This window comes from Prunus avium, chromosome 8, assembly GCF_965620075.1.
Source record: "Prunus avium chromosome 8, drPruAviu1.hap1.1, whole genome shotgun sequence".
Taxonomy (NCBI): Eukaryota; Viridiplantae; Streptophyta; class Magnoliopsida; order Rosales; family Rosaceae; genus Prunus; species Prunus avium.
The window spans coordinates 29,132,254-29,159,759 of record NC_142291.1 but is presented as its reverse complement, the minus strand read 5'-3'; the positions used below and the strand labels follow the sequence as shown (position 1 = coordinate 29,159,759).

General features: G+C 37.1%; 3 protein-coding genes, 1 long non-coding RNA gene, 1 other non-coding gene and 2 pseudogenes across 6 annotated transcripts in view; 1 reads left to right on the top strand and 6 right to left on the bottom strand.

Moving 5' to 3' along the window:
• Nucleotides 1–27,506, bottom strand: part of LOC110774281 (putative CoA ligase CCL6) — a 41,317-nt gene that overhangs the window by 453 nt on the left and 13,358 nt on the right. Inside the window, 19 exon segments of the mRNA XM_088245434.1 lie at nucleotides 329–448; nucleotides 529–711; nucleotides 929–1,068; nucleotides 1,238–1,438; nucleotides 1,441–1,482; nucleotides 1,905–2,022; nucleotides 2,099–2,174; nucleotides 2,255–2,321; nucleotides 2,409–2,496; nucleotides 2,628–2,716; nucleotides 2,719–2,737; nucleotides 3,022–3,186; nucleotides 3,292–3,386; nucleotides 3,475–3,514; nucleotides 3,761–3,837; nucleotides 19,637–19,685; nucleotides 19,836–20,688; nucleotides 20,861–20,934; nucleotides 21,315–21,414. Coding sequence (XP_088101560.1) covers nucleotides 329–448; nucleotides 529–711; nucleotides 929–1,068; nucleotides 1,238–1,438; nucleotides 1,441–1,482; nucleotides 1,905–2,022; nucleotides 2,099–2,174; nucleotides 2,255–2,321; nucleotides 2,409–2,496; nucleotides 2,628–2,716; nucleotides 2,719–2,737; nucleotides 3,022–3,186; nucleotides 3,292–3,386; nucleotides 3,475–3,514; nucleotides 3,761–3,837; nucleotides 19,637–19,685; nucleotides 19,836–19,841 — 1,575 coding nt within the window. The 5' untranslated portion in view covers nucleotides 19,842–20,688; nucleotides 20,861–20,934; nucleotides 21,315–21,414.
• On the bottom strand, nucleotides 4,216–5,166 carry LOC148292488 (uncharacterized). Its single transcript, XR_015826291.1, has 3 exons — nucleotides 4,735–5,166; nucleotides 4,516–4,611; nucleotides 4,216–4,239 (listed from the first exon to the last, which is right to left on the bottom strand). It is a non-coding gene; the product is annotated as an uncharacterized LOC148292488 (long non-coding RNA).
• TRNAI-AAU (transfer RNA isoleucine (anticodon AAU)) lies at nucleotides 5,100–5,173 on the top strand. The gene has a single exon. It is a non-coding gene; the product is annotated as a tRNA-Ile (tRNA).
• On the bottom strand, nucleotides 10,693–13,706 carry LOC110773634 (TMV resistance protein N-like; annotated as a pseudogene). The gene is made up of 4 exons (XR_015826242.1): nucleotides 12,813–13,706; nucleotides 12,572–12,777; nucleotides 12,196–12,485; nucleotides 10,693–12,121 (listed from the first exon to the last, which is right to left on the bottom strand). The product of XR_015826242.1 is annotated as a TMV resistance protein N-like (transcript).
• On the bottom strand, nucleotides 15,565–16,163 carry LOC110772147 (putative CoA ligase CCL6 pseudogene; annotated as a pseudogene).
• On the bottom strand, nucleotides 16,160–17,506 carry LOC148292487 (putative CoA ligase CCL6). Its single transcript, XM_088245437.1, has 6 exons — nucleotides 17,443–17,506; nucleotides 17,232–17,319; nucleotides 17,072–17,138; nucleotides 16,916–16,991; nucleotides 16,722–16,839; nucleotides 16,160–16,297 (listed from the first exon to the last, which is right to left on the bottom strand). Exons 1-6 carry the CDS (start codon nucleotides 17,491–17,493, stop codon nucleotides 16,206–16,208), a joined length of 492 nt encoding a protein of 163 aa, XP_088101563.1. The 5' UTR covers nucleotides 17,494–17,506; the 3' UTR covers nucleotides 16,160–16,205.
• Nucleotides 21,421–26,906, bottom strand: LOC148292486 (TMV resistance protein N-like). The gene is made up of 4 exons (XM_088245433.1): nucleotides 26,302–26,906; nucleotides 23,893–25,000; nucleotides 23,521–23,805; nucleotides 21,421–23,398 (listed from the first exon to the last, which is right to left on the bottom strand). The coding sequence occupies exons 1-4, from the start codon at nucleotides 26,745–26,747 to the stop codon at nucleotides 21,980–21,982; spliced, it is 3,258 nt and encodes a 1,085-aa protein (XP_088101559.1). The 5' UTR covers nucleotides 26,748–26,906; the 3' UTR covers nucleotides 21,421–21,979.

Here is a 27,506-nt window from a genome sequence, read left to right as displayed (position 1 = left end):
GAGAGAGAGAGAGAGAGAGAGAGAGATTTAAATATAGGATGAGAGAGACCTGTTTATGGCATAGCACTTGATCATTAACAATAGAAATTCTTGCCATTTAAGAAATAATTCAAGGGTATAGCCGTATGGGGCTGTGTTTGGTTACTAGGTTGGCCCTTAAAAAGTACATACTTTTAGGTGTCATCAGTTGTGGGATATTGATCAGGGTGGAGGCAGGGTATTTAGTGAGTGCCAAACTGAAGACATACCAGGTGCTTGAAAAAGGAAGGCACAGAGTTACAGTGAGGAGATTTAAGAAAATACTAGAAAGAGAGAGCAGGAGGCCTACCTTGTAATATTTAAGTAGCTGTGGTGTCTTCAGTTTGAATGTTGGAGTTATGAGATCCCTCTCCATGTCAAAGGGATTTGGTTCCAAGTGAACTGCTTTTAATAGCTCAAAACCTCGAAGCTGCAGGAAGGTCACCCAAGTCAGATTGAGTAGACATTAACAAAGCATCAAACAGGGAGTTGAGACAATTATTTACATACTTGCTGCTTTTGACCAACACTATTGAGCTCATCCAAAATGTACTTTCTTGCCTTCAGGTTTTGACATAATGATTTGAAATCATCGGTCAGATTATGCTCTGCTGCCCAATCCTCCAATGCCTTTCTGTCAGGGACCACCACAGCAACAAGAAATGACTCAAAGCTGTTCCCATAAACCCAAATCTGCCAACCAGAGGAAAGTTAAGACATCCAGAACTTTAGAAAATAAATAAAAAATAAAAAAAAGAGAACAAACAATACAAAATTTTCGCAAATTAAAATGTAGTACAAAGACAAAAAATACAAACTCATCAATGGAGGAAAACAGAGGTGAGTCCTAATGTATGGAAATTGTTCTACTTGTATTGGATGTAGTAAGTTAGTAAGTATAGCAATGTACCGATCTGATAAGAGGTCATTGCAGGTATTTGCTTTCAATGTTTTCTACAGCAACATATTCACCTTGAGACAGTTTAAATATATTCCTTTTCCTATCTATGATTTTCATTGCTCCATTAGGCTGCAATTCTCCAATGTCACCTGCAATCCACTCAAAGTCAAGAAATACCACCTTTCAATGCAACAATTAACCATCAACAAAACATTCTAACATGCACAGTGGTGACATCTTGAAAAGCCAAAAGTTTGAGCATCAAGCAAGTAAAGTATTCCATACAACTTTATGGCTGACTATTGTAAGAATTTTTACCAGTATGAAACCATCCATCAACAAGGACTTCCTCTGTCAGATCTTGTCACTTGTGGTAACCAGAAAACAAGGATTTTCCTCTCAGGAAAATCTCTCCACATGGCACACTGGAAAGTGCATCATATCCCATTTCTGGCACTGACTCAAGCCTTGTTTCAATAGTTGTCATGGGGACACCCACAGTTCCCATCATAGGAAAACATTGCCAATAGACATAAGACATCCACCACAGCTTTCAGTAAGGCCTACATGTCAAAGAGTTTAGCAAGCTGATAGATAGCTCTTTTTTTAAGGAAAACTTTTATAAACTACTGTGGATGTGTTGTACATCAATATTTAAAAAGTTCACATCACTGACTAGAAAATCTTAAATGCATGATACATCCTATATCATGCATATATATAGTTGTAATGATAAGTAATTATCTTAACCTTATAAATTTTCCTGTATTTTCAAAATTATGCTTTAGATTTCATCGATTAAACAATTAATACTAGCTTCTTCAAAGATGACAATGAATTCATACTAGGTCAATGTCTTTTCTTTTTTCCTGGCCAAATATAAAGGTCACTGCAAAACCTATGAAGATTACCTAATGCTAGCATCACCATTCATATGATTCTATATATTTCCTAGATGACTTAGCAAATTTTCATCCAACCATACCATATTCTTGTGATAAAGTACTGCAGGCGGTGACCCTCAAAAATTCCTCCACATGCCTAGGCAAAGGTGCAGCACCAGACAACAGTATACGAACTCGTCCCCCTAATGCTTGCTTTATCTGCCACAAGTAACACTTTGTTAGAATGTAAAACAGCTATTTCAAGAATGGAATGGTGAAGGATGGGATGACTGACTTTATCAAAGACAAGCTTGTCCAAGAGAGGTGCTGCTTTTTCTTGTGGCAGACCCTTCTCCAGATTTGCCAACTTGCTGTCAATTAAACCTTCATTAGTTTTATTGTAGAGATGCAAATGCAAACAAAAACATTTCCATTTTATCAACACTCATACTAGTTATAAGCATATCGGAACAGTGTCTTCCTCAATGCACCACCAGATGAAACTTTATTGACAACACCTGCATACAGAAAATTTAAGCCAAATATTTAGAATAACAAAAAACAAGGACATATATCTATATAGTTCAGTATAATGCATGCTTTACCAGTGTATATGCGATCATACACTCTAGGGACCCCGCAAAACATAGTAGGCCTTAGTTCCTGAAGGTCCTCCATTAGAAATCTGATATCCTTCAAGTTCGAAGTAAAAATCACATTGGGAACCAGTTATAGTTGTTAACGCAACAAAAGAACGTTTGATTGAAACATATAAGTGTAACAAAAAAGAAATCACTGCAATAAATGACTCTGTTATTACTTACTCCTCGCCAGAAGCCTATAGAGGAACCCTTGTAGATGCAATAGCTCTCCATTATTTGATCATATATATGGGCCAAAGGAAGAAAGGAAAATACAAATCTTCTTCTGTACACTGAAATAATCATGTGATCAGTTTCAATGTCAATGCCATATGATTAGCACAAGGAAATAATCACCGAGTTCAACTGATAAACTTAACAACAAATCCTGTTCTCAACTTTCTAGTGGTAATACTTCCTTGTAATCACAGAACTTGGAAAGAGAAATTAAAAGTTTAAAAAATGTGCAAAGAAGAGGCAGCATAATCATTAATTTGTACACTCCAAGGATATATATCGTAAAAAGGCTAGGAAAGTCATTTATTATTGAAATAGTAATCTGTGTTCAGTTGTTTACCACTTTATCTGTTAGGAAAAGTATTTGCTCCACAGACAATACTTCTGCCATAATTGCTCCATTAGTAATAATAACACCTTTTGGTTCTCCAGTTGTTCCACTTGTGTAAATTATAGTGCAAATGTCAGTCCGCTGTTTTGGAGGTAGTTCACAATCTAAATTTCCCTGAAAAAAGATGAGGAAAGGTGATTTTACATTATTGCAAATCATTTGACCAATCCTTTACCAATGAAGAGAATTTATATGAGAAAAACAGTTTTAACAAATTACCAACTGAGAGAATTCCTCCCAAGAAAAACAAGATACCCCCAGTCCTTCAGCTTCCTCCTTTTGAGTGCTAGAAATATTTGCAAAGCTGACAATTGCTGAACAAAGCAAATGCATAACTGAGATACCATCCTTAGAAGTTTCACCTTAAATTCCAAGTCTTTAAGGAAATAGCATATGACCTACTTTTTAAATGCGTAGAGCAATTTGGAAGGCATGACAGAATCTGCACAAAGCATTTCGATATGAGCAGGACATTATGAAACAAGAGAAAGAGAGCCAGAAACAACTAAAATTCAAAACTAAAATGCCATATATTTATTAAACTAATGAGGGTCAAAATACACAAACTAATGAAGATTTTAGTACCACAATATCAGAAATCAGCAGCCTTAAACATTTAAGTAATCATGATGATCCTATAAAGAAAAGGTACTCATGATCATGAGGAAATGGATAGAAGATAACTTACAGCAGGGATCTTGTTCTCTTGAACAAAAGCTATGGAAACTTCAGCATGATTGATGATGAATTCAACTGCATTAGCACCTGTTATATGTAAAACCATGAAAAGTTAATGAGATATATTTAATCGAACTCAACCACCATCATTGAAGTCCAATTGCTACTGGAAATTCTATTGAGGAAGAAAATGTATAGAAACTCTAAAACTCATGGTGATATAAGTACTGACGATCATTGACAAAGAGAAAGAAATCATAACAAGGGTGTCATACAGAGGAACATACGTTATGGCATGGCTATTACAGGCCTGTAAAACATCTACAAAACATAGATTCATTACAGTTATTCAACCTGTCAAAAATTTGCTTCCAACATAAACAAACTTTTCCATTCAAGTGAGCACGGCATGCATAAATATGAAGCCAATCGTGATTCATGAAAATAGGAAATACAGTATTTACCTCCAAATATACCACAACGATCTCCCTGTATACATTTAAAAGATAAAAAAATATGAAACACCAAAGTTAGTTTCATTCTTTTTTTTCCCTTTGCTATGATAAACACCAACCTTTCGCAGTTACTCCTTTTCATTATCAACTTACATCAACTCTAAAGAACATCACACTACAATTATGAATTTTTTCATTTCTTCGTTCACAACATAACATACTGCATGTCAAACTTTAATGCAAATTATAGTAACACATTAATTTATGCATTCATACACACACATATATTCTCAATAGGCACGTGACTTACGGGATTGACACCGCGGCTCCTGATGGCTGAACCCATTCGAAGGGCTGCATCATAAACCTCTTGATATGTAAGCCATACCCATACATAAGGACCCACCTGCCATTTCCATTAAACAAATTGAAAATTAGCATTTCATAAACTTTTTTGGGGGAAAAAAAAAAAAAAAAAAAGAGCTTATGGGCTTCAATGGGTTCGAGCTGTTGCTCAAAAAGAAGGTACCTTTGTGTCCGTGACTTGACGCCGACCAAGCATTGGATTGTTCGGATACTTTTCGCAGAGTCGCTGCCAGTAAAAGCAGAGTTTCAGCCATGTCTATCTTTTTCAATATGTTTTGAATTGATTGCAATTTTCCTGTGATTTTAAGCTTTCTAGAAAACTAAGAACAGGGTTTGTGCTATTCGAGTTGCAGAGCGTGGATTAGTAGAAAAGCAAGCTTCTTTTTCTTTGTTTTCTGCTTCAGCAGCTTCTCTAACCTTTCTTTTGGCTGACCACAACCAGAAATACCTTTCTTTTCGATCAGCACGATATGCCGTTTTCTATCCCATTTTAGTATAGTAGTAAAAAGTACGGGGAAATTATCAAATGGCCTATTAGCTCAGCTGGTTAGAGCGTCGTGCTAATAACGCGAAGGTCGCAGGTTCGAGACCTGCATGGGCCATTCTCTTCTTCTTCTTTTTTGGTTACTTTTTAGAGATATTCAGTCATATACTTATTCTTAGCACTAATAATATAGATAAACTCTACACCATTTAATTTCTATAAACAAACCCAAAAAATGACAGCTGAACCTATTGAACTCTCATGATATCTTAGTATCAATGTTATCATATTCGAACTCCCATGATATCTTAGTATGTATGAGAAATTCCGCTCCCTCTATCGCTTATCTTAGCAATCTCGAACTCAAACACAACTTCCCGTATATTAAAGGCTTATTTACTGTAGTACCCCCTGAAACTTTGGTCAAATCTCACTTTACCCCCCGAAAGTTAAAATGACCCACTTAACCCCATTGACCAAGGTTTTGTGTTCCACTTTGCCCCCTACCATTATCTCCATTCATAACTCCATCAATTTTGATGACGTGGCAAATTTTAGTCTTTTTTCCACAAGTGATGATGTGTCATGTGCAGACTCCTTTTTTTTTTTTTTTTTTTGCTTAAAGTGGACTAAAATATTAATAAATACAAAATTAATTACTTATTTAATTAAAATTTTGAAAAATTAATATAAAAAACTTATCTTCTTCTTCATCTCTCTCTTTTCCCCAACAACCACCGCACACCAACCCCTCCTACTCCCCACTGCCACCTCCTATATCCCTCCACCATATAAACCACTAGCACCACCATACCCACATATCCAAACATCAAAACCTACCATCTAAATCACCATACCCACTATAGAATTAAAGAATTTAAGGAATTGTTTTGAAGATCAAGGTACTGGAGCTCCCTGAGTTGGCCTATAGAGGATGGAATTTTTCCTTCAAGTGGATTTTGAAGTAGGTCAATGTGTTGAAGACCATATATCAAACCAATATCTTCGGGAATTGGGCCACTAAAGTGGTTCACTGCTAAATGGAGGCGTTTAAGATTGGGAAAGTTTTATGGCAGTAGTCCTTGGAAATGGTTAGTGGAGAGATTAAGATATTTAAGTTGGTCTAGATTGGTAAATACATGTTTTGGTATTTGGCTAGCAAAGAAATTTCCAGACAAGTTGGGGGTGTCTTGAGAAGTTGTGTGGTGGGAGGGTGGTAAGGGTTGGTTGCTAGGTGGGTGATGTTGGATAGGTTTGGAGTGGTGGTGGTGAGGGTGGCTTTGGGTTGGGTGGTGGTTGTGGTCTGATGGTGTGAAGTAGAGGTGTCAAACGGGACGGGCCGGCCCAGCACGGCACGAGCCCAGCCCGTTTAAATGAGGCACGGCACGGCACGAGCACGAATATTAGTGGGCCGTGCTCGGCACGGTACGAAAGCTTGGATCGGGCTGGGATTTAAAAAAAGGTCCAATGGACCGGGCCGGCCCATGGCCCGAAATTAAATGGACTTGGCCCGAGCCCGCTTCAAGCACGGCACGAGCCCGAGCCCACGGCACGGCACGGCCCGAGCCCGAGCCCGCTTCAAGCCTCTATTGCATTTTTTTAAGAAAATTAAAAAGTTGGAATAACAAACCATGCGTGAGGCCATGCGTGAAGTACTTTTCAGTAAACAAACCATGCGTGAAGTACTTTTCAATAACAAACCATGCGTGGTTTCCTCCCCACGCACATATTTTCAGTAGTCTCCTGGCTGGTCAAGTTTTATAACTCCCATGCCTACCTTTTATAGTTCCCAAGTCTGTTTATTGACACAACACAAGCTTCCCCATTATTCTCTTCAAGGCTGAGAGCTCCAGCTCTCCTTCACGTCAGTCTTGTTGACTGCTTCGAAACCCATATCTCCTCAGCTCAAAATGAAATATTTCCTTCCTCAAACTTGTTCATCTGCCTCCTGAATAGAACATATCGGAAAATTAGCCCAATCGGAGAAATATAAACACCTCAAACCCCAGTTGGAGTACGAACAGCTCATCTCTGTCTGATACTCTGTGTTAAGCACGGATGTCTCTTTGCATGCGAGTTTCTGTTGCGATTTGCATCTCTATTCCTTCATAACAATTGTTTCTGAGGTTGATATCTACAACATATCCAAATTTCAAAGCAAACGGAGATTTCTATCTACCTTAAATCGTGTTCAAGGTGAGAATAGTCTTCACTTTCATTCTGTTTGCTGGTTTCGCTTTAGTGTGCCCTTATTCACTCTTGCATGTGGCCTTCCTCTGATCTATTGGCTTCGTTCCTTACATCAAAGTTGTTTACCTATGTCTTAGTTATAATCTGTGAAAATTGGAGCTTAAGCTAAGAAGTGTAGTTATCTCAAAGTGTGATGAAGTGTCGCCTACTCATTTTGTTCTGCTGTATTGATGTAGGCTCGAATTCTTTCTTGTGTGTCAATTTCTGTTGATCAGCAAGAACCAATTCTCTAATTCTACAGAGTTGGATTTGCAAGGTAAGAGCTTTAACATATAGTTTCTATGTTTGGTTGCTCAAAATTTGTGAGAAACATTGATTGTAGGGTTTGATCTTGTTTTTATTTTTATTTTTAATTATTTATCAAAACAACAGTCTAAATTTTTTGATTTTTTGGTGTGGGTTTTGCAGATTCTACCTTCTGGGTTCTAATTGAATGGTAAGTATCTGGTTTGGATTTTCAACCATTCTTTTCTTAATATAATTAACAGACTCTATACAAAAAGCTCAACACATTAACCCCATTGAGAATATATTTTGACAGAAAGCTGAAATGGATCCTCGAGGTATTTGAGATTTTTTCTGGAGATTCTGTAATCACAAAGGGAGGTATTTATTTAATTTTTCTGGTTAATGGATCCTCAAGATTATATTGATTTTGGTGAGCATTATGATAATAATTTTGAACATCTTAATCCTGATGACATGCCTAATCATGAAAATAACTTAACCTCTAATGATGTGGAGCAACCTATGCATGCTGTGATGTCTCTTGAATCAAACACTCAAGGAGCAACCTATTTGGTTCATCTTCATCTAGTAGTGCAGCTGTTTTTGGTATGCTTGCTAGCAAAGGAAAACAAAAGAGTGTAATGAGTTCTCGTACTGAAGTTTTTAAGTATTTGGATACTGCATTTGTTGAATTTATGACTGAGGAAGAAAGAAATAATTTCAATATTTTGGATTGGTGGAAAGCACATGAAAAGAACTTTCATGTGCTTTCCATTATGGCACGTGATGTACTAGCAACTCCGGTGTCCACAGTAGCTTCGGAGTCTGCTTTTAGTGCAGGTGGTCGTGTGCTGGACGAAAAGAGGACGAGGCTTACTCCTCAAATATGCGAGGCACTTATGTGTTTTAAGGATTGGGAAGATGCTGATTTTCGAACTCAAAGTTTTGTAGATGAAGATCTCTCATATTTTGAAGATGACAGCACAAGTTCCCTTAATGAAGAAAGTTAGTTGAGATTAATTTTGGACAAGTATTTGATTGACTGCATTGGTGTCCTAGATTAATTTTGTTTTCCATTTTTTGTAATTTGGGAGGGCAATGGTACTCTTTTTCCTTGATCGGATTTTCCTCCTTTGGGGGTTTTTTAAGGCAAGGTTTTAATGAGGCTATTTTTTTGCCCTCCAAACTTTCATATTATTTAGATGTTTGAGTGATTAATGTTTTTAAATAGTTCATCATTCCTTGCTTCTAATTATATTTTTTATGTTTATAATATGAATTATGTAGTGGAAAAAAAATCAAGGGAAAAAAAAAATTCAAATTAAATGGGTTGGTTCTTGGGCCCGAGTATGGCACGAGCACGGGCACGGCACGAGCACGGGCACGGCACGAGCACGAGCACGGGCACGGCACGAGCACGGGCACGGCACGAGCCCGGCCCGGTCCGTTTCAATTTGGACATGGGCTTTGGGCCGGGCTGGGATTTATGATTTTACTAAATGGGCTGGCACGGCACGGCCCGCTAAGATAACTGGGCCGGCCCGGCACGGCACGAAAATGTTAAAAGCACGAGTTTAAATGGGATGGGCCGGCCCGTTTGACACCTCTAGTGTGAAGTTAGGGGAAGGGGAGGGGATAACAGAGAGAGAGAGAGAGATGGAGAAGAAGATATTTTTTTAATATTAATTTTTTTCCATCTTTGATTTTTTTTTTTTTAATATTAACAAGTAATTACATTATTTAATTATTTTTATTAATATTTAGTCTACTTAAGCAGAAAAAGTGGGACCTACATCTGACACATCATCACTTATGGTAAAAAGACTAAACTAGTCATGCCACGTCATCAAAATTGACGAAGTTATTAATGGAGATAACGGTAGGGGGCAAACTAGAACACCAAACCTTGGTCAAGGGGGTTAAGTGAGCCATTTTAACTTTCGGGGGTAAAATGAGATTTGACCAAAGTTTCAGGGGGTACTACAGTAAATAAGCCAATATTAAATCGGTTCCGTGGAACTGTTACCCAAGTAAACCTATTGATATGTTTCATTTGTTCAATCTATAGCATATTTGAACCAAATAGGAAATCAACATATTCGAAACTCAAAACAATATAAAAGAAAGTGGAATAGCCAAAAATACATAAAAAATAATATTAACTTGAACAAGTTCGAGTTTAATATTCTAAGAAATAGGATTTACAGGATGAGAAGGCCCTCTTAAGGGATCCCAAACTCGGAGTTCCACGTGGCACAATTGCAAAGCTGTAAACAATAGGGTGCAAACCAGTCTCCTCTCCTCTTATCTCTTCTTGCATAGAGCAAGACTGCACCATTCCAACATCCACCATTCAAAACTCAATTGAAGTCTAAGAAACCAATCATGTGGAATTAACACAAACAATCACAAATATAGATCACTTTCTTGCTCCATAAGCTCCTCTACCCTCTGCCTCTGTCTTCTCAGGGGTGGTGTCGGCTGTGTTATTTGTGTGCCATCTTCTTTACCTCTTCATATGCTTCTTCTCCGCCGATTCCTTGCAGCTTTGTGTCGACGTATGATCTTATCCACCGTGTTATGCTCCTCGACGGCCATAGTGTCTCTACCCAGTGATACTAATGTTGTTGAGGATGCTTTTAAAGTGCCTATGGCACTCACCCCTCGGACTATGGTAGCGCTCTTTGTAGCTGTGATGGCGTATCCATCACCATTTTCCTCTCGGCTCTCTGGTTACTGTGACTTCTCTGGTGGTTGTGGTCCTGCGTTGGGCGCTTTGCTAATTGGTTATCGGTGGTGCGGCAGTTCTCCTTTCCTTGTTTTACGGGTTTTCTTTGGTTTCCTTGCTTTTTGTATTGTTTTCCTTTTAATTTGACTGGGTGAGAAGCTTGGTCCTAGCCTTGTCCTGAGGTCTAGCTGCTTCTCCCTGGTTCGTGTATTTCTGGCACTGTTTGCAATTTCATCCTGTTTGGTTTCTTCGAAACCAAACTTTCGACCAAAAAAAAAAAAGAATTCTACCCACGGGCTTGAGAATGTCAGCTTGTAAGAAGGATGCAAATCCTTATCATCCCAATCACATTTGAATGCTACTGTCCTTTCCCTGGAGGATTGATCGATTGGTATCTTCCTGGACATACCCATGCCTCTATACTGAGGTCTTCATCCTGGTGGCATTACTAGGTGGACTCCGAAGCTTTTCACAGCTTTGCTAATACGCACAAAATGAACTCGGATTGTAGGCAAATAAGGCGGCATCACCCATGTTCTTTTCACATTTCTTTTCGTGCGTGCCATTCTCGACATCAAATCATGGAAAGGGATATAATACAGCCACACTAAACTCGATTCTTTCCCTGTTGAATGAATATTATCAGTGCCTACTTCATTCACGTACATATCAATAGCAAACTCCCTGATGCTGGGTTTAATATGAAGACATAACCTATTTTTGGTCTTTTCGAGAAAAGCACAAAAAGAAATTCCTTTGTTCTCCCAATTGAAATTTTGAGAGGTTTTAATAGAGAATTGACATTCGCAAAGATCCTTCAAATCCTTACGATAACTGAACCACTTTGGAATTCCCCTTCCTGGAAATTCAACCACGACATCAGATGTGAGAGACAAGAGAAAGAGAGAGAAGAGATTGACTTGATTTATGAACATATTTTTCTTCTTTGCAATTCCAACCAGATTGTTACGCAGTCTCCAACAATTAGTCAAGAACATTTGACTGAACATTTGAGACTCTTTACGTTCCAAAATGTTGGACAATTTTGAAACTCTTTCCAATGATAAGCAATCACTCACATCTAAAAGTCGCAATGCTTGTGGAAGATCTGGAATTTCTCTAAGTCTCTTGCAACCAACCAACCAAAGTTTACCCAAATTGACAAAGTTATTAATGCATACGGGAAGACTAACGAAATTGCTTCCTGATAGATCAAGGCAGGTTAATGTGGTCATGCAATCAAGAGTCAGAAGGAAATCGGCAATGTCTGAAAGATTGGATTCCCCCACAGAGAATAAAGATAGCTTGGGAAACGCTAAATTGCCTCCATGAAGAGTCACAAGTGATTCTGCACTCCTTGAATCTTCAGACTTCGCCATTTTAGGAAATGAAACCAATTTTGAGCATTTAAGGACAGAAATTGTCTTTAGGTGCTTCAACTCATAAATGCCGCGTGGCAGATTTGTAAGGTTTTCACATCCGGTTAAATACAATTTCTCGAGACGAGTGAAATGTCGAATTGACGATGAAGGCAATTCTTTGATGGAAGTCTTTGATAGATCCAGGCATTTCAAAGATTCCATCTTCCCCGTAATTTCAGGAAAATTCTCAAGACTTATGCAACCGTCAAGATCCAACTCCAGCAGAGATTTCAAGTTGACAATTCTTGGAAACAGAGTAAGACTACGGCATCCCGTAAGACTCAACCTAACAAGCTTATGAAGGAATCCAGCAGAAGGATGAAGCTCAACTAAACTTGTACAATAGTTTAGATTCAACTTCTCCAAGTTTGGGACTCCAGAGAAGTCAGGGGTTCTTAGGAATTTGCTGTGCTCCACATTTATAAATTTCAAACTCTGTCCCACAAAACAGGGAGAAAAAGAGAGAAGATCGCATCATAAGCTAATGAACTCCTGAAAATACCAGTCATTTTAAATACCTTGAATTCCAAATCCAGTTGTAAAATGCAGCTGCGAGGCAAAGTAAGACCAACAAGTTTCTTTGGATTAAAATCGGCTGGCAAAGATTGTGATGGATATTCAGGCCAGCTAAGGAGCCTCAACTCATTGGGAAGATAATGAACTTCTCCAGACAAGCGCGCATTATGATTTATAAAAAGTCGAAGATTTTTCATCTTTGAGAAGCTTTCAGCATTCAAACATACCTCATCTGACTCAAGCCCAGCAGGCAACTTCACCATAATACCTTTGATCTTATCCGTTCCCTAGTATGAAAAAGCAATACTATTAGCAAAGGACAATTTTTTTGTGAAATAAAAATAAAATGTTTTAAATTATATATTATACTTACTGTGTTTTCTGTTAAAACATGGTAAACATCCTCGTGAAACCACAACCTACTACGTTTTCCGGGCTCAGTTGGTGACTCTTGGCAAACTACTTCTTTACCCATTTCTTGTATCAAGTCATGCATCCAAATGCAGCCATCTTCCGTAATATTTATAAGAGCCTTTTCCACGAGTACTTCAAGATCATACTTAGGGTTGAGGTCACAACCTTCTAGAGATCATACTTAGGGTTGAGGTCACAACCTTCTAGTATTTGTATCACATAATCCAATAGAAAAATGCAATATCAAGGAAAACTTCCTTCACCGCATCTTCTAGTGCATTATAACTTATTTTGAGAATTTCTTGAATCTCTCGGTTAGGAACTCTTCTGTAACCATCTAATGCACATTTCCATTGATCAATACTTCTACCACATAGATGTGAACCTAAAACCATAAGAGCTAATGGAAGACCTTGAGCATAGTCTACTACATTGTTTGTAAGTTTCACATAATCACCATCCAAGTGTCCATTTCTTGAAAATGAATTCCAGCTGGTGAAAAGCTTTAAAGATTCATAATGGTCTAACTTCTCAACCTCATACATTAGATTGACTTGATGTGCAATTAGCAAATGCTTATCTCTTGTCGTTAGTACAATTCTGCTGCCTGAACCAAACCAATCAGACCTTCCAACTAATTTGTTTAATTGGTCCAATTGATTCACATCGTCAAGAACTAAGAGAAGCTTCTTACCATTCAACATTTTCTTTATCACATTGATTCCTTTGTCAACATTGGTCACCTTTACTTCTTTCACCCCTAGAATCTCAGAAAGAAGAATACTTTGTAGTTTGACTAAGCCTCCATACGGCATTGATCTTTCTCTAACATCATCTAGAAAACAGCTACCTTCAAACATATGGGCGATGGAATTATAAACAGCTTTAGCAATTGTTGTCTTACCTATTCCACCAGTGCCCCATATCCCTACCATGCGAACATCGTTTCCTCCAACGCCCAAAAGCTTATCTATCTCGTGCACACGAGACTCTATTCCAACTGGGTACTTTGCTACATTCAAATATGCATGGTTTAATACTTGTAATGAAATCGCTTCAACAATGTTGTCAATAAATTTTGATTCATGCCTGCAAGGTTATACAATATGCGAAAGATTAATGATGAATAACATTTTATAATATTATATATATATATATAGGGTTTTTATCACAAATGGTCCCTGAGGTTTGCGAAATTATCAAATTTCGTCCCTAACATTTCTTTTTTGACACTAATGGTCCGTAAGGTTAGCCTCCACACATCAAAATGGTCCCTGCCGTTAGCTTCTGTCAAAATTTTCTATTAAATTGGTGATGTGGCACATGTGTGGAGCCCACACATCCAATGGTATATTGCCATGTGGATTTAAATATAATATAACATATTTTTAAAACTTAAAATCCATTAAAAAAAAATTAAAAGCAAGTTAAATCTTTTTTAATATATTTTTAAATATCTTTCTCTCTCTCCCTCTCCTTATGTTCTCTTTCCCTTTCTTCCTCAGAAACCCACTCCTCTCTTCCTCCTCTGCCTCCCTTCGCTTTCTCTCTCCCTCTCCCAGTGTTCTCTTTCCCTCCCCCCCTCGCATACCCACTTCTCTCTCTCTCAAAACAGAGCATGAAATATATTTAAAAATATATAAAAAGATTTAAATTGCTTTTAATTTTTTTATTTATGAATTTTAATTTTTAAAAATATTTAAAATATATTATATTATATTATATTTAAAACTACGTGGCTCTATACCATTGGATGTGTGGGCTCCACACATGTGCCACATCAATAATTAAAAAAATTATAGATGGAAGCAATATACCAGTGGGTGTTTTTCACAAGGTGGGATTCGAACGCTGGACCTCACTGAGGCCAGCTAACATTCGCCCACTTGCAGGCCTAGCCAGGATATCCACTAGACCAAACCCCTTGGGTACAGTGTTTGGGTCTTCTAATCACTTGGGAGAAAAGAACAACTGTGCTACGATTTTATTATTATTTTAATTTTTGGTAAAGATGAACTTTCATTAATAAAGACCAAAGAGAGGTCATAGAAGTTTATTTATGAAAGTTCTTGAAAGATAATCCTTTGGGCCTCTAGAACATGAAAAATAATCAAGGGTTTGCATACCAATCAATTAATGAAAGTTTAGTTGCTACATGACGTTATTGTTATTACTTTTATCATTTGGTTATTTATCTATGTTATTATATAATTTTTATTTCGTATGAAATCCTAGAGCAAATCTTTTGATTCTTTGGAGAATACAAAAAAGTCCTAAGTGAATCATAAGAGAATCATGTAATTACAATCTATTAAAATCATAAGTAAAATCTTGTAATTACAAATCTTGCTGAAATCCATTACATTAAAATCATGTTATTACAATCTATTAAAATCCTAATTGAATACACCCCCTAAGCTACAAGGGAGTGGAGTTTTTGCTCACACACTAGCAAGGTATCATAGGAGTTCGAACTTGTGACCCTTTTGGCAACTTTTTCTTTTTCTTTTTCTTTTTGGGTGGATTTGTTGGTGATAAAGACAACTAAGAAATCCACAAAGATTATTTTGCATTGCATAGACCAAGATCTATTGAGAATCAGTTAATCATTGATTTTGGGGTTGTAGCAATGTAGATACAAGCAATTGGTACCTGAGAGATCAGAAGTAAAGTAGCCATTAATTCTTTATCGTCTTTAACTTCCATACAAATGGTTTGGGAAGCAAATCATTTCATGTCAAATATGATATCTGACATTCATACTGAGAGTGAATGAATATAGCAATTCTGTGTGTATTTGCAAGCACCAATAACTGACATTGGGACATATATATTGTTTCTCAAACTTTTCATATTATCTTTATTTATACACAAACTAACTTGGACGGACTCATAGGGATCCGAATCCAGAGTCCGTCCAAGTTAGAGGTCACCCAAGTCAGATTGAGTAGACATTAACAAAGCATCGAATTAGAAACAGGGAGTTGAGACAATTATCTACATACTTGCTGCTTCTGACCAACACTATTGAGCTCATCCAAAATGTACTTTCTTGCCTTCAGGTTTTGACATAATGATTTAAAATCATCGGTCAAATGATGCTCTGCTGCCCAATCCTCCAATGCCTTTCTGTCAGGGACCACCACGGCAACAAGAAACGACTCAAAGCTGTTCCCATAAACCCAAATCTGCAAACCAGAGGAAAGTTCAGATATCCACAACTTTAGAAAACAGGAAAACAACCAAAAGGAAATTTTCACAAATTAAACCAAAAATACACTCAAAGTCAAGAAATACCACCTTTGAATGCAACAATTAACCATCAACAAAACATTCTAACATGCACAGTGGTGACATCTTGACAAGCCAAAAGACTGACCATCAAGCAAGTAAATTATTTCATTCAACTGTATGGCTAACTATTGTAAGAATTTTTACCAGTATGAAACCATCCATCAATAAGGACTTCCTCTGTCAGATCTTGTCGCTTGTGGTAACCAGAAAACAAGGATTTTCCTCTCAGGCAAATCTCTCCACGTGGCACACTGGAAAGTGCATCATATCCCATTTCTGGCACTGACTCAAGCCTTGTTTCAATAGTTGTCATGGGGACACCCAAAGTTCCCAATCATAGGAAAAACATTGCCAATAGACGTAAGACATCCACCACAGCTTTCAGTGAGGCCTACATGTCGAAGAGCTTAACAAGCTGATGGAAAGCTCTTTTTTTAAGGAAAACTTTTATAAACTACTGTTGATGTGCTGTGCATCAAAATTTAAAAAGCTCGCATCACTGACTAGAAAATCCTGCATACATGGTACATCCTAGATCATGCATATATAGTTGTAATGATAAGTAAATATCTTAACCTTATAAATTTTCCTGTATTTTCAAAATTATGCTTTAGATTTCATCAGTTAAACAATTAATACCAGCTTCTTCAAAGATGAGAATGAATTCATACTAGGTCAAGTCCGCCTCACAATGTCTTTTCTTTTTTCTTGGCCAAATATAAAGGTCACTGCAAAACCTATGAAGATTACCTAACAACATTTATATGATTCTATATATTTCCTAGATGACTTAGCAGATATTCATCCAACCATACCATATCCTTGTGACAAAGTACTGCAGGCGGTGACCCTCAAAAATTCTTCCACATGCCTAGGCAAAGGTGCAGCACCAGACAACAGTATACGAACTCGTCCCCCTAATGCTTGTTTTATCTGCCACAAGTAACACTTCGTTAGAATGTAAAACAGCTATTTCAAGAATGGAATGGTGAAAGATGGGATGACTGACCTTATCAAAGACAAGCTTGTCCAAGAGAGGTGCTGCGTTTTCTTGTGGCAGATCCTTCTCCAGATTTGCCAACTTGCTGTCAATTAAATCTTCATTAGTTTTATTGTAGAGACGCAAATGCAAACAAAAATATTTCCATTTTATCGTCACTCATACTAGTTATAAGCATATTGGAACAGCGTCTTCCTCAACGCACCACTAGATGAAACTTTATTAGCAATACCTGCACGAAGAAAATTTAAGCCAAATATTTAGAATGACAAAATTCAAGGACATATATATATCTATATAGTTCAGTATATAATGCATGCATTACCAGTGTATATGCGATCATACACTCTAGGGACCCCGCAAAACATAGTAGGCCTTGGTTCCTGAAGGTCCTCCATTAGAAATCTGATATCCTTCAAGTTCAAAGTAAAAAATCACATTGGGAACAAGTTGGTAATGCACCAATAGAACTTTTGACTGAAACATATAAGTGTAAGAAAAAGAAATCACTGCAATAAATTACTTTTATTACTTACTCCTCGCCAGAAGCCTATAGAGGAACCCTTGTAGATGCAGTAGCTCTCCATTATTTGATCATATATATATATGGGCCAAAGGAAGGAAGGAAAAATACGAATCTTCTTCTGTACAGTGAAATAATCATGTGATCAATTTCAGTGTCAATGTCATATGATTAGCACGAGGAAATAATCATTGAGTTCAATTGATAAACTTAACAACAAATCATGTTCTCAACTTTCTAGTGGTAATACTTCCTTGAGGCTTAAGCATTGAGGCGAGGCGTATAAGCATTGAGGCTTGAGCATTTTGAACATTAATTTATTTTAATAAGAAAAATTTATGAATAATACAATACAATTAAATTGTACAACTAACTATACGAAACTTCAAATTACAGTTGCGAAGAATTAGAGAGAAAAAAAAAATACTCACTTGCAGTCAAGGTCTTAAATATCGGAGGTATCGGAAATATCGGAAGTCAAAAAACACGGAAATATCGCAGAAAATATCGGGATATTATCGGTATCGGAAAAAATTGAATAAAAACCACGGAAATTGTAAGAAAAACTTGGAAATTTTTATTGAAACTTTGCAGGATGTTTATTTAGTCAATTATCTATTAGTTTATCACAAAAAATTGGAAGGAAATGCATTGCATGATGGATTTAACTGATTTAAGTTGATTATATAGCGAGCTGCCAAACACTGTAAGTGTAGAAAATATGTACTAATTAATGAAAGAAGATTAAACACACCATAATCATTTATATATAATGAATTACTACAATATTTTACACTTTATACATTGCATGGTAAGATATATGAGTGACTTAGTACCATATAGAGTTCCTATGAGGTTCAAAATTTTCACTATCTTCATCATCTCTATGTGTAGAGTAAGTATATTTTGAAGAGTAGTCATCAAATGATAAATCCCCAAAATAGTTTTGCATGTGATTGTTAACATGCCACCCATATGGATCCGAGATTGGTTGACGTTGTCCATAAGCAAAATCATTTGAAGATTGAGTCTCGGATTCTTTCCATGAGTCACTTGATTCCATCCCAACATGAATGGGATATGAAGGGTAGGGAAATGGTTGGTTATGAATATAACCATAGTTACTACTCATCTCATGTGAAAATTTGTTTCTTGCAAAAAGAATTCAAAACAAAACCATGTATATATATAAATATTTTAGTATTTTCACAAAAACATAAGTGATATGGTGGTTAAGGTGTTGAAGGAGTAAAATGATTTTCACAAATACCATGTATATAAATATTTTTGGGTTTCGTATTAGGATATTATCGGGATATTATCGGGATATTATCGATAATATCTCGATATATTGCCCAAATCATACATAAAAATGTTGAAAATATCTTCCCGATATTATCAGGATAATATCGGGATAATATCGGGACAATATCGATATATTGACGATAACACTATGGTTTATTGTTAAAATATCGGATCCCTAAAAATCAGATATTATCGGGATAATATCGGGGATATTATCGGGATAATATCGGGGATATTATCGATATTTAATACCTTGCTTGCAGTCGAAAGATGAAGAGAATTCTTGAAATTAATGGAGATTATTTGGTAATGATAGAAATTAGGGTTGTATTATACAATAAATAAATATATATATATATATATAATTCCATGTATTAATATATTAATTTAGAAAAGCTACAGTCGGCTGGAGATAGAAAAGGCAAGAAGATATTAATTCTTCTTGCCTTAAGTTTATTACAATAAAGGGAAGATAAAAAAAAAACAGAAACTTGCGTTTTTATTTCTTTTCAAAACACTCCAAATGAAACGACGTCGTTTAACTTTAAATTTTTTTTTAAACACTTCAATTGAAACGACGTCGTTGCATTACAATTAACCTAAAAAATAAAAACACGCGAGTCGTCTTCCTCGCGAAGTGGTCTTCCTCGCAGAGCCGCAGCCAATTTGCAGAGTCGCAAAATTTCTTCCAGTTCAGAGTGTCCAGATCTGGCGCGCCTAGCTCCGCCTCGCTCCGCCTTGCGACGCCTCCTCACGCCTTCCCCGTGCTAAACGTGCAACTCTCGAAACAGCCGACAGCCTCGGCGATTTCCTGCCGCCTCGCTCCAACGCGCGCGAAGGCATGCCTTTGAAAACACTGATATAAGCACTGATGATCATTGACAAAGAGAAAGAAAACATACCAAGGGTGTCATACAGCGGAACATAGGTTATGGCATGGCTATTACAGGCCTGTAAAACATCAAGAAAACACAAAAGCATTACAGTTATTCAACCTGTCAAAGAATTTCCTTCCGATATTGACAACTTTTCCCTTCAAGTGAGCAATGCATGAATATGAAGCCAATCATGATCCATGAAAATGGGAAATACAGTATTTACCTCCATTGCAATAAGCCACTGGGGGCAGTTTGATCCAAATATACCACAACGATCTCCCTGTATACATTTAATAAATACAAAAATATAAACTGCCACAGATGAGCTGACTCCATCTCTTTCGAATCGAAATAAACTGCATGTTCATGAGAACATACTTCATCCATGTAAACTCTGGCTATCAAGCAACAATTGCCAGAACTGTTTTGCTTAATTTCAACAGCAGCACAGAGAGCCAACCCTGTTATTGACCATTTGAAATTGGGAGGGATTTCAACAGAAACTTCACATTCACTACGCTCCTTCAAATCCCTACAATAGCTGAACCACTTTGGAACCTCATTTCCTGGAAACACAACCTCAAACACAGATTGTTGGGAGAGAAACAGAGAGGACAGAACAACCAGACACAGTACAATCTTTTTCATCTTTGCCACACCGGCCAGATTGTCACAGAGTCTCCGGCAATTAGACAAGTTCATCCAACCAATCATATGCGAGTCACAAAGTTGCAACACCCCAGCTGGGAGCACTATCAAGGATGATGACATGGCCATGGATTTGGTTCCAAATGAAGACCCTTTACATCTAGAAAATTCGAAGCTCAGCCATGGTGTTTCTGAATTCTGACGAGTAAACATCAGCCATCAGCAAGCATGCAATTAGAAAAAGGGCATTGAGTATGGTGTTTCTAACCATTACTTTTGTGCTCATCAAAAATGTTTTTTTCTTGCCTTTAGGTTTAGACATAATAACAGGTCGAAGCATGCTCTGGTCCCAAGTCCCCCAATGCCTTTCTGTCAAGCACCACCGCAGCAATAAGAAAAGACTCAAAGTTGTTACCAAAATACCAAACCTGTGAACCAATTGGGAAATCAACATATTCAAAACTTCAGAAGATTCGAATAAAGCAAGTGGAAATTAGTGCTAAGACCCCAACAAACAGAATCTCATCTACTGAGGCAAATAGATAGAGATGAGATGAGAGGGCAAGGGTTTGTTTTCAATGCTATCCACGACATATTCACCTTGAGACAGTTAAATTCGATTCATTCTTCTTCCTCTGCATGATTTCATTGCCTATCTGGCTGACCAATGTCATCTGCATTAAAAACATCATTATCTTTCATGAAGGAGATTAGAATTATCCTCAAATGAGTCCATAAGAAGTGATCAAGTACGTAATGTGAATGAACTTTTATAAATTGATGGATAAATTAACTCATGCAAAATGGTTATTAGGAAAAATTATCTTGAGCTCGCCCTACAATAGTGTACCAAAAATGAAACAGAACTGTACTTTGGTAGCTTGTTGGAGCAACGATAAAACATTCAAAATTAGCTAAAATAGCTAAAATAGATTTCTAGGCTATATTCAGGAGTACTTAAATTACAGGTGAGGTGACCAGGTTTAACCAATAGCCTTGACAGTTGTATATCATCACAGGAAATTCAGGGGCAAACAGAGAAGAAAGAGCTGACCATTATCTCCTGTGTGTGTTGGGCTATCTGGAAGGCCATTCTGAAAGTGTATTCTGAGGTCTGCAAGTGAATCCAATGCCTGTCATAACACAAGCCTCAACTGGAGCCGCAAAGTTTTTTGGAAGTACAAGAATCAGTGGTTACATCAAAGCCGGAAGAAGACTTGAGGAAACCCATAAATAAATGCACTTTGCTCCTGCCAGAGCAATCAGTGAAAAATATCGACTTGCATGGTGCTTGTGATGCAGGGGCAGGAATAATCTCTAGGGAGTGTAAGCAGCACCAGAACACTAGGGGATCACAAACTCGGAGTTCCATGTGGCACAATTGCTAAGCTGTAAACAATAGTGCTCTGGAAGTATATCCTAGTGGACATCATCTACTCTGAAACAATAGGGTGCAAACCAGTCTCCTCTCCTCTTATCTCATCTTGCATAGAGCAAGACTGCACCATTCCAACATCCACCATTCAAAACTCAGTTGAAGTCTAAGAAACCAATCATGTGGAATTAACACAAACAATCACAAATATAGATCACTGAATTCTACCCACGGGCTTGAGAATGTCGGATGCAAATCCTTATCATCCCAATCACATCTTTCCCTTTGGAGGATTGATCGATTGGTATCTTCAAGGACATACCCATGCCTCTATACTGAGGTCTTCATCCTGGTGGCATTACTAGGTGGACTCCGCAGCTTTTCACAGCCTTGCTAAGACGCAAAAAATGAACTCGGATTGTAGGCAAATAAGGCGGCATCACCAATGTTCTTTTCACATTTCCTTTCATGCGTGCCCTCCTCCACATCAAATCATGGAAAGGGACATATGACAGCCACACTAAACTCGAGTCTTTCCCTGATGTATCATGAGGGATTTCTTCATTGATGTAAATATCAATAGCAAACTCCCTGATGCTGGGTTTAATATCAAGATGTAACGTATTTTTGGTCTTTTCAAGAAAAGCACAAAAAGAAATTCCTTTGTTCTCCCAATTGAAATTTTGAGAGGTTTTAATAGAGAATTGACATTCGCAAAGATCCTTCAAATCCTTACGATAACTGAACCACTGTGGAATTCCCCTTCCTGGAAATTCAACCTCGACTTGAGATTTGAGAGACGAGAGAAAGAGAGAGAAGAGATTGACTTGATTTATGAACATATTTTTCTTCTTTGCAATTCGAACCAGATTGTTACGCAGTCTCCAACAATTAGTCAAGTACATTTCACTGAACAATTGAGACTCTTTACGTTCCAAAATGTTGGACAATTTTGAAACTCTTTCCAATGATAAGCAATCACTCACATCTAAATATTTCAATGCTTGTGGAAGATCTGGAATTTCTCTAAGTCTCTTGCAACTATTCAACCAAAGTTTTTTCAAGTTGACAAAGTAATTAATGCATACGGGAAGACTAACGAAATTGCTTCCTGATAGATCAAGTCCAGTTAATGTGGTCATGCAATCAAGAGTCAGAAGGAAATCGGCAATGTCTGGAAGATTGGATTCCCCCACAGAGAAATATGATAGCTTGGGAAACGCTAAATTGCCTCCATGAAGAGTCACAAGTGATTCTGCACTCGAATCTTCAGACTTCGCCATTTTAGGAAATGAAACCAATTTTGAGCATTTAACGACAGACATTTCCCGTAGGTGCTTCAACTCATAAATGCTGCACGGCAGATTTGTAAGGTTTTCACATCTGGCTAAATCCAATTTCTCCAGACGAGTGAAATGTCGAATTGACGATGAAGGCAATTCTTTGATGGAAGTCTTTGATAGACAAAGGTATTTCAAAGATTCCATCTTCCCCTTAATTTCAGGAAAATTCTCAAGACTTATGCAACCTTCAAGATTCAACGCCAGCAGAGATTTCAAGTTGACAATTCTTGGAAACAGAGTAAGACTACGGCATCCCGTAAGACTCAACCTAACAAGCTTATGAAGGAATCCAGCAGAAGGATGAAGCTCAACTAAACTTGTACAATAGTTTAGATTCAACTTCTCCAAGTTTGGGACTCCAGAGAAGTCAGGGGTTTTTCTTAGTAATTTGCTGTGCTCCAAATTTATAAATTTCAAACTCTGTCTCACAAAACAGGGAGAAAAAGAGAGAAGATCGCATCATAAGCTTTAAAGAAACTTACAACATGCAAAGAAGAAAGATAAAAAAATGAACTCCTGAAAATACCAGTAATTTTAAATACCTCGAATTGCAAATCCAGTCGTAAAATGCAGCTGCGAGGCAAAGTGAGACCAACAAGTTTCTTCGGATTAAAATTGGCTGGCAAAAATTGTGACGGATATTCAGGCCAGCTAAGGAGCCTCAACTCATTGGGAAGATAATCAACTTCTCCAGACAAGCGCGCATTATGATTTATAAAAAGTCGAAGATTTTTCATCTTTGAGAAGCTTTCAGCATTCAAACATACCTCATCTGACTCAAGCCCAGCAGGCAACTTCACCATAATACCTTTGATCTTATCCGTTCCCTAGTATGAAAAAGCAATACTATTAGCAAAGGACAATTTTTTTTGTGAAATAAAAATAAGAAGTTTTAAATTATATAATCTACTCACTGTGTTTTCTGTTAAAACGTGGTAAACATCCTCATGAAACCACAACCTACTACGTTTTCCAGGCTCAGTTGGTGACTCCTGGCGAACTACTTCTTTACCCATTTCTTGTATCAAGTCATGCATCCAAATGCAGCCATCTTCCGTAATATTTATAAGAGCCTTTTCCACGAGTACTTCAAGATCATACTTAGGGTTGAGGTCACAACCTTCTAGCATTTGTATCACATAATCCTCGCCTAGACCTTTATAGAAAAATGCAATATCAAGGAAAACTTCCTTCACCGCATCTTCTAGTGCATTATAACTTATTTTGAGAATTTCTTGAATCTCTCGGTTAGGAACTCTTCTGTAACCATCTAATGCATATTTCCATTGATCTATACTTCTACCACATAGATGTGAACCCAAAACCATCAGAGCTAATGGAAGACCGTCAGCATAGTCTACTACATTGTTTGCAAGTTTCGCATAATCATCTTTTAAGTGTCCATTTCTTGAAAATGAATTCCAACTGGTGAAGAGCTTTAAGGACTCACAATGATCTAACTTCTCAACCTCATATATTAGATTGACTTGATGAGCAATTAGCAAATGCTTATCTCTTGTCGTTAGAACAATTCTGCTGCCTGAACCAAACCAATCAGACCCTCCAACTAATTTGTTTAATTGGTCCAAATGATTCACATCGTCAAGAATTAAGAGAAGCTTCTTACCATTCACCATTTTCTTTATCACATTGACTCCTTTGTCAACATTGGTCACCTTTACTTCTTTCACCCCTAGAATCTCAGAAAGAAGAATACTTTGTAGTTCGACTAAGCCTCCATACGGCATTGATCTTTCTCTAACATCTTCTAGAAAACAGCTACCTTCAAACATATGGGCGATGGAATTATAAACAGCTTTGGCAATTGTTGTCTTACCTATTCCACCAATGCCCCATATCCCTACCATTCGAACATCGTTTCCTCCAACGCCCAAAAGCTTATTTATCATGCGCACACGAGACTCTATTCCAACTGGGTACTTTGCTACGTTCAAATACGCATGGTTTAATACTTGTGGTGAAATCGCTTCAACGATGTTGTGAATAAATTTTGATTCATGCCTGCAAGGTTATACAACATGCGAAAGCTTAATGATGAATAACATTTTGTAATATTATATATGCTTGTGATAAATGGTCCCTGACCTAACTTTTTTTTTTTTTTTTTACATCCTTAAGGTTAGCCTCCACACATCAAAATGATCTCTGCCATTAGTTTTCGTCAAATTTTCTATTAAATTGATGATGTGGCGCATGTGTGGAGCCCACACATCAAATGGTATATTGCCACGTGGACTTAAATATAATATAACATATTTTTAAAACTTAAAATCCATAAATAATTTTAAAAAAAAGCAAGTTAAATCTTTTAAATATATTTTAAAATATCTCTCTCTCCCTCTCCTTGTGTTTTCTTTCCCTTTCCCCTCGCAAACCCACTCCTCTCTCCCTCCTCTTCCTCCCTTCGCTTTCTCTCTCCCTCGCCTTGTATTATCTTTCCCTCTTTCTCTCTCAAAATAGAGCATGAAATTTATTTAAAAATATATAAAAAGATTTAAATTTCTTTTAATTTTTTTATTTATGAATTTTAAGTTTTAAAAATATTTAAAATATATTATATTTAAAACTATGTGCCTCTATACCATTGGATGTGTGGGCTCCACACATGTGCCACATTAGTAATTTAACAGAAAATTTGACAGAAGCTAATGGTAGGGACCATTTTGATGTGTGGAGGATAACCTTAAGGACCATTAGTGTCATAAAAAACCGTTAGGGATGAAAGGTGATAATTTCGTAAACATCAAGGACCATTTGTGATATATAAAAAAAGGCCTATATATATATGTATGTATGTATGTATGTGTGTGTATGTACAACTCCCTTCTAAAAGGAATCCCCTTTTGACTATTTACAAAAATGGAACACAGGTTCGGATAACATGAACCGTTTATTTTTAAGGACATTATTCAAGGACCGCTCTTATAAAAAATTACCAAAATCCAAAATATTTAGTCATCTAAAAATGCGGCAACAAATAGATTAATACAACTTGTCCTCTACAAGATGTTCACGGTGATAATCAAATCGTACGATTTCGGATTTTGAATATTTTTTGCAGGGATAATTCTGAATTTGGGGATCGAAAAACTAGACAGTTTGTATGTATAAGGATCAGGTTCAAAGGACACACAAAAGCCACATCTTTAAACCTTGGATGTTCAAAAGCATTTGACATTGAAAACAATGCCTTTGTATATCGGTCCTCATCCTATTCTAACAGTTTCAATTTCTATTAAAAGATCATAAATGAACAAGTTTAGTAAGCAGCTAAAGGTGCGTGGTTGAAAATAAATATATACCCGTTCATGAAACACCATCCGGACAGATTGGCAGCTTTCGTAAGACTTCTCCTCCATCTTTGCACCTTCTCCATGTCATCTTTGAACTCGCATTCATAGTCAGCAAGTGCCTGACCAAAACTGCCCCTTTGATGCCGTACATCCGACGGATTCACCTTGTAAAAAACAGGCCAAACTATTTGCTCCCTTGTTTCTTTACTCTCAAGGATCTTGACAAGTTCATCCAAGCACCACTTCGAAGATGCATAGTTTTCGGAGAACACGATGATGGAAATCTTCGACTCTTCGATCGCTCTGAGAAGGGCCGGTGATATTTCTTCCCCTCTCTTAAGACCATCATCTATGAAGGTTCTAATTCCCTTCCGAGTCAAATTACTGTGCAGATGATCAGTAAAGTTGAATCGCGTGTCCTCGCCTCTGAAACTCAGGAAGACGTCGTATGTCATTGAATGACTGTCGTTTGATTGCGAGCCGGAGAAGTAAACAGGCTGATCAAAGAGCTGGGAAGGGCACGGCCTCTGGGTTTCTTTTTTTCTTTTCTTTTTTAATAAGAAAGCATCTTATGAGCGAGGGAAGCTGCGACAAAAGCTCATAGGCGGAGTAGTTGTCTTTTAATTCTACTATAAACTAGTGTTTCTTATCTTTCTTTTTATATAATACTAATAAATAGTGGACGGTGGAATGGCGTCCATCACTAGGAAATTTCCTTTATTTTGTGGTTTGAATGCACAGTTTTTGAGTCTTCTACTCCCACTTGGGAGAAAAAAACCACTGTGCTACGATTTTATTATTATTTTAATTTTTGGTAAAGATGAACTTTCATTAATAAAGACCAAAGAGAGGTCATAGAACCGCCGAGAATACACAACATGGAAGTTTATTTATGAAAGTTCATGAAAAATAATCAAGGGTTTGCATACCAATCAATTAATGAAAGTTTAGTTGCTACATGACGTTATTGTTATTACTTTTATCATTTGGTTATTAATCCATGTGGCATAATTAATTCATGTTATTATATAATTTTTATTTCGTATGAAATCCTAGAGCAAATCTTTTGATTCTTTGGAGAATACAAAAAAGTCTTAAGTGAATCATAAGAGAATCATGTAATTACAATATATTAAAATCATAAGTAAAATCTTGTAATTACAAATCCTCTGAAATTCATTACATTAAAATCATGTGATTACAATCTATTAAAA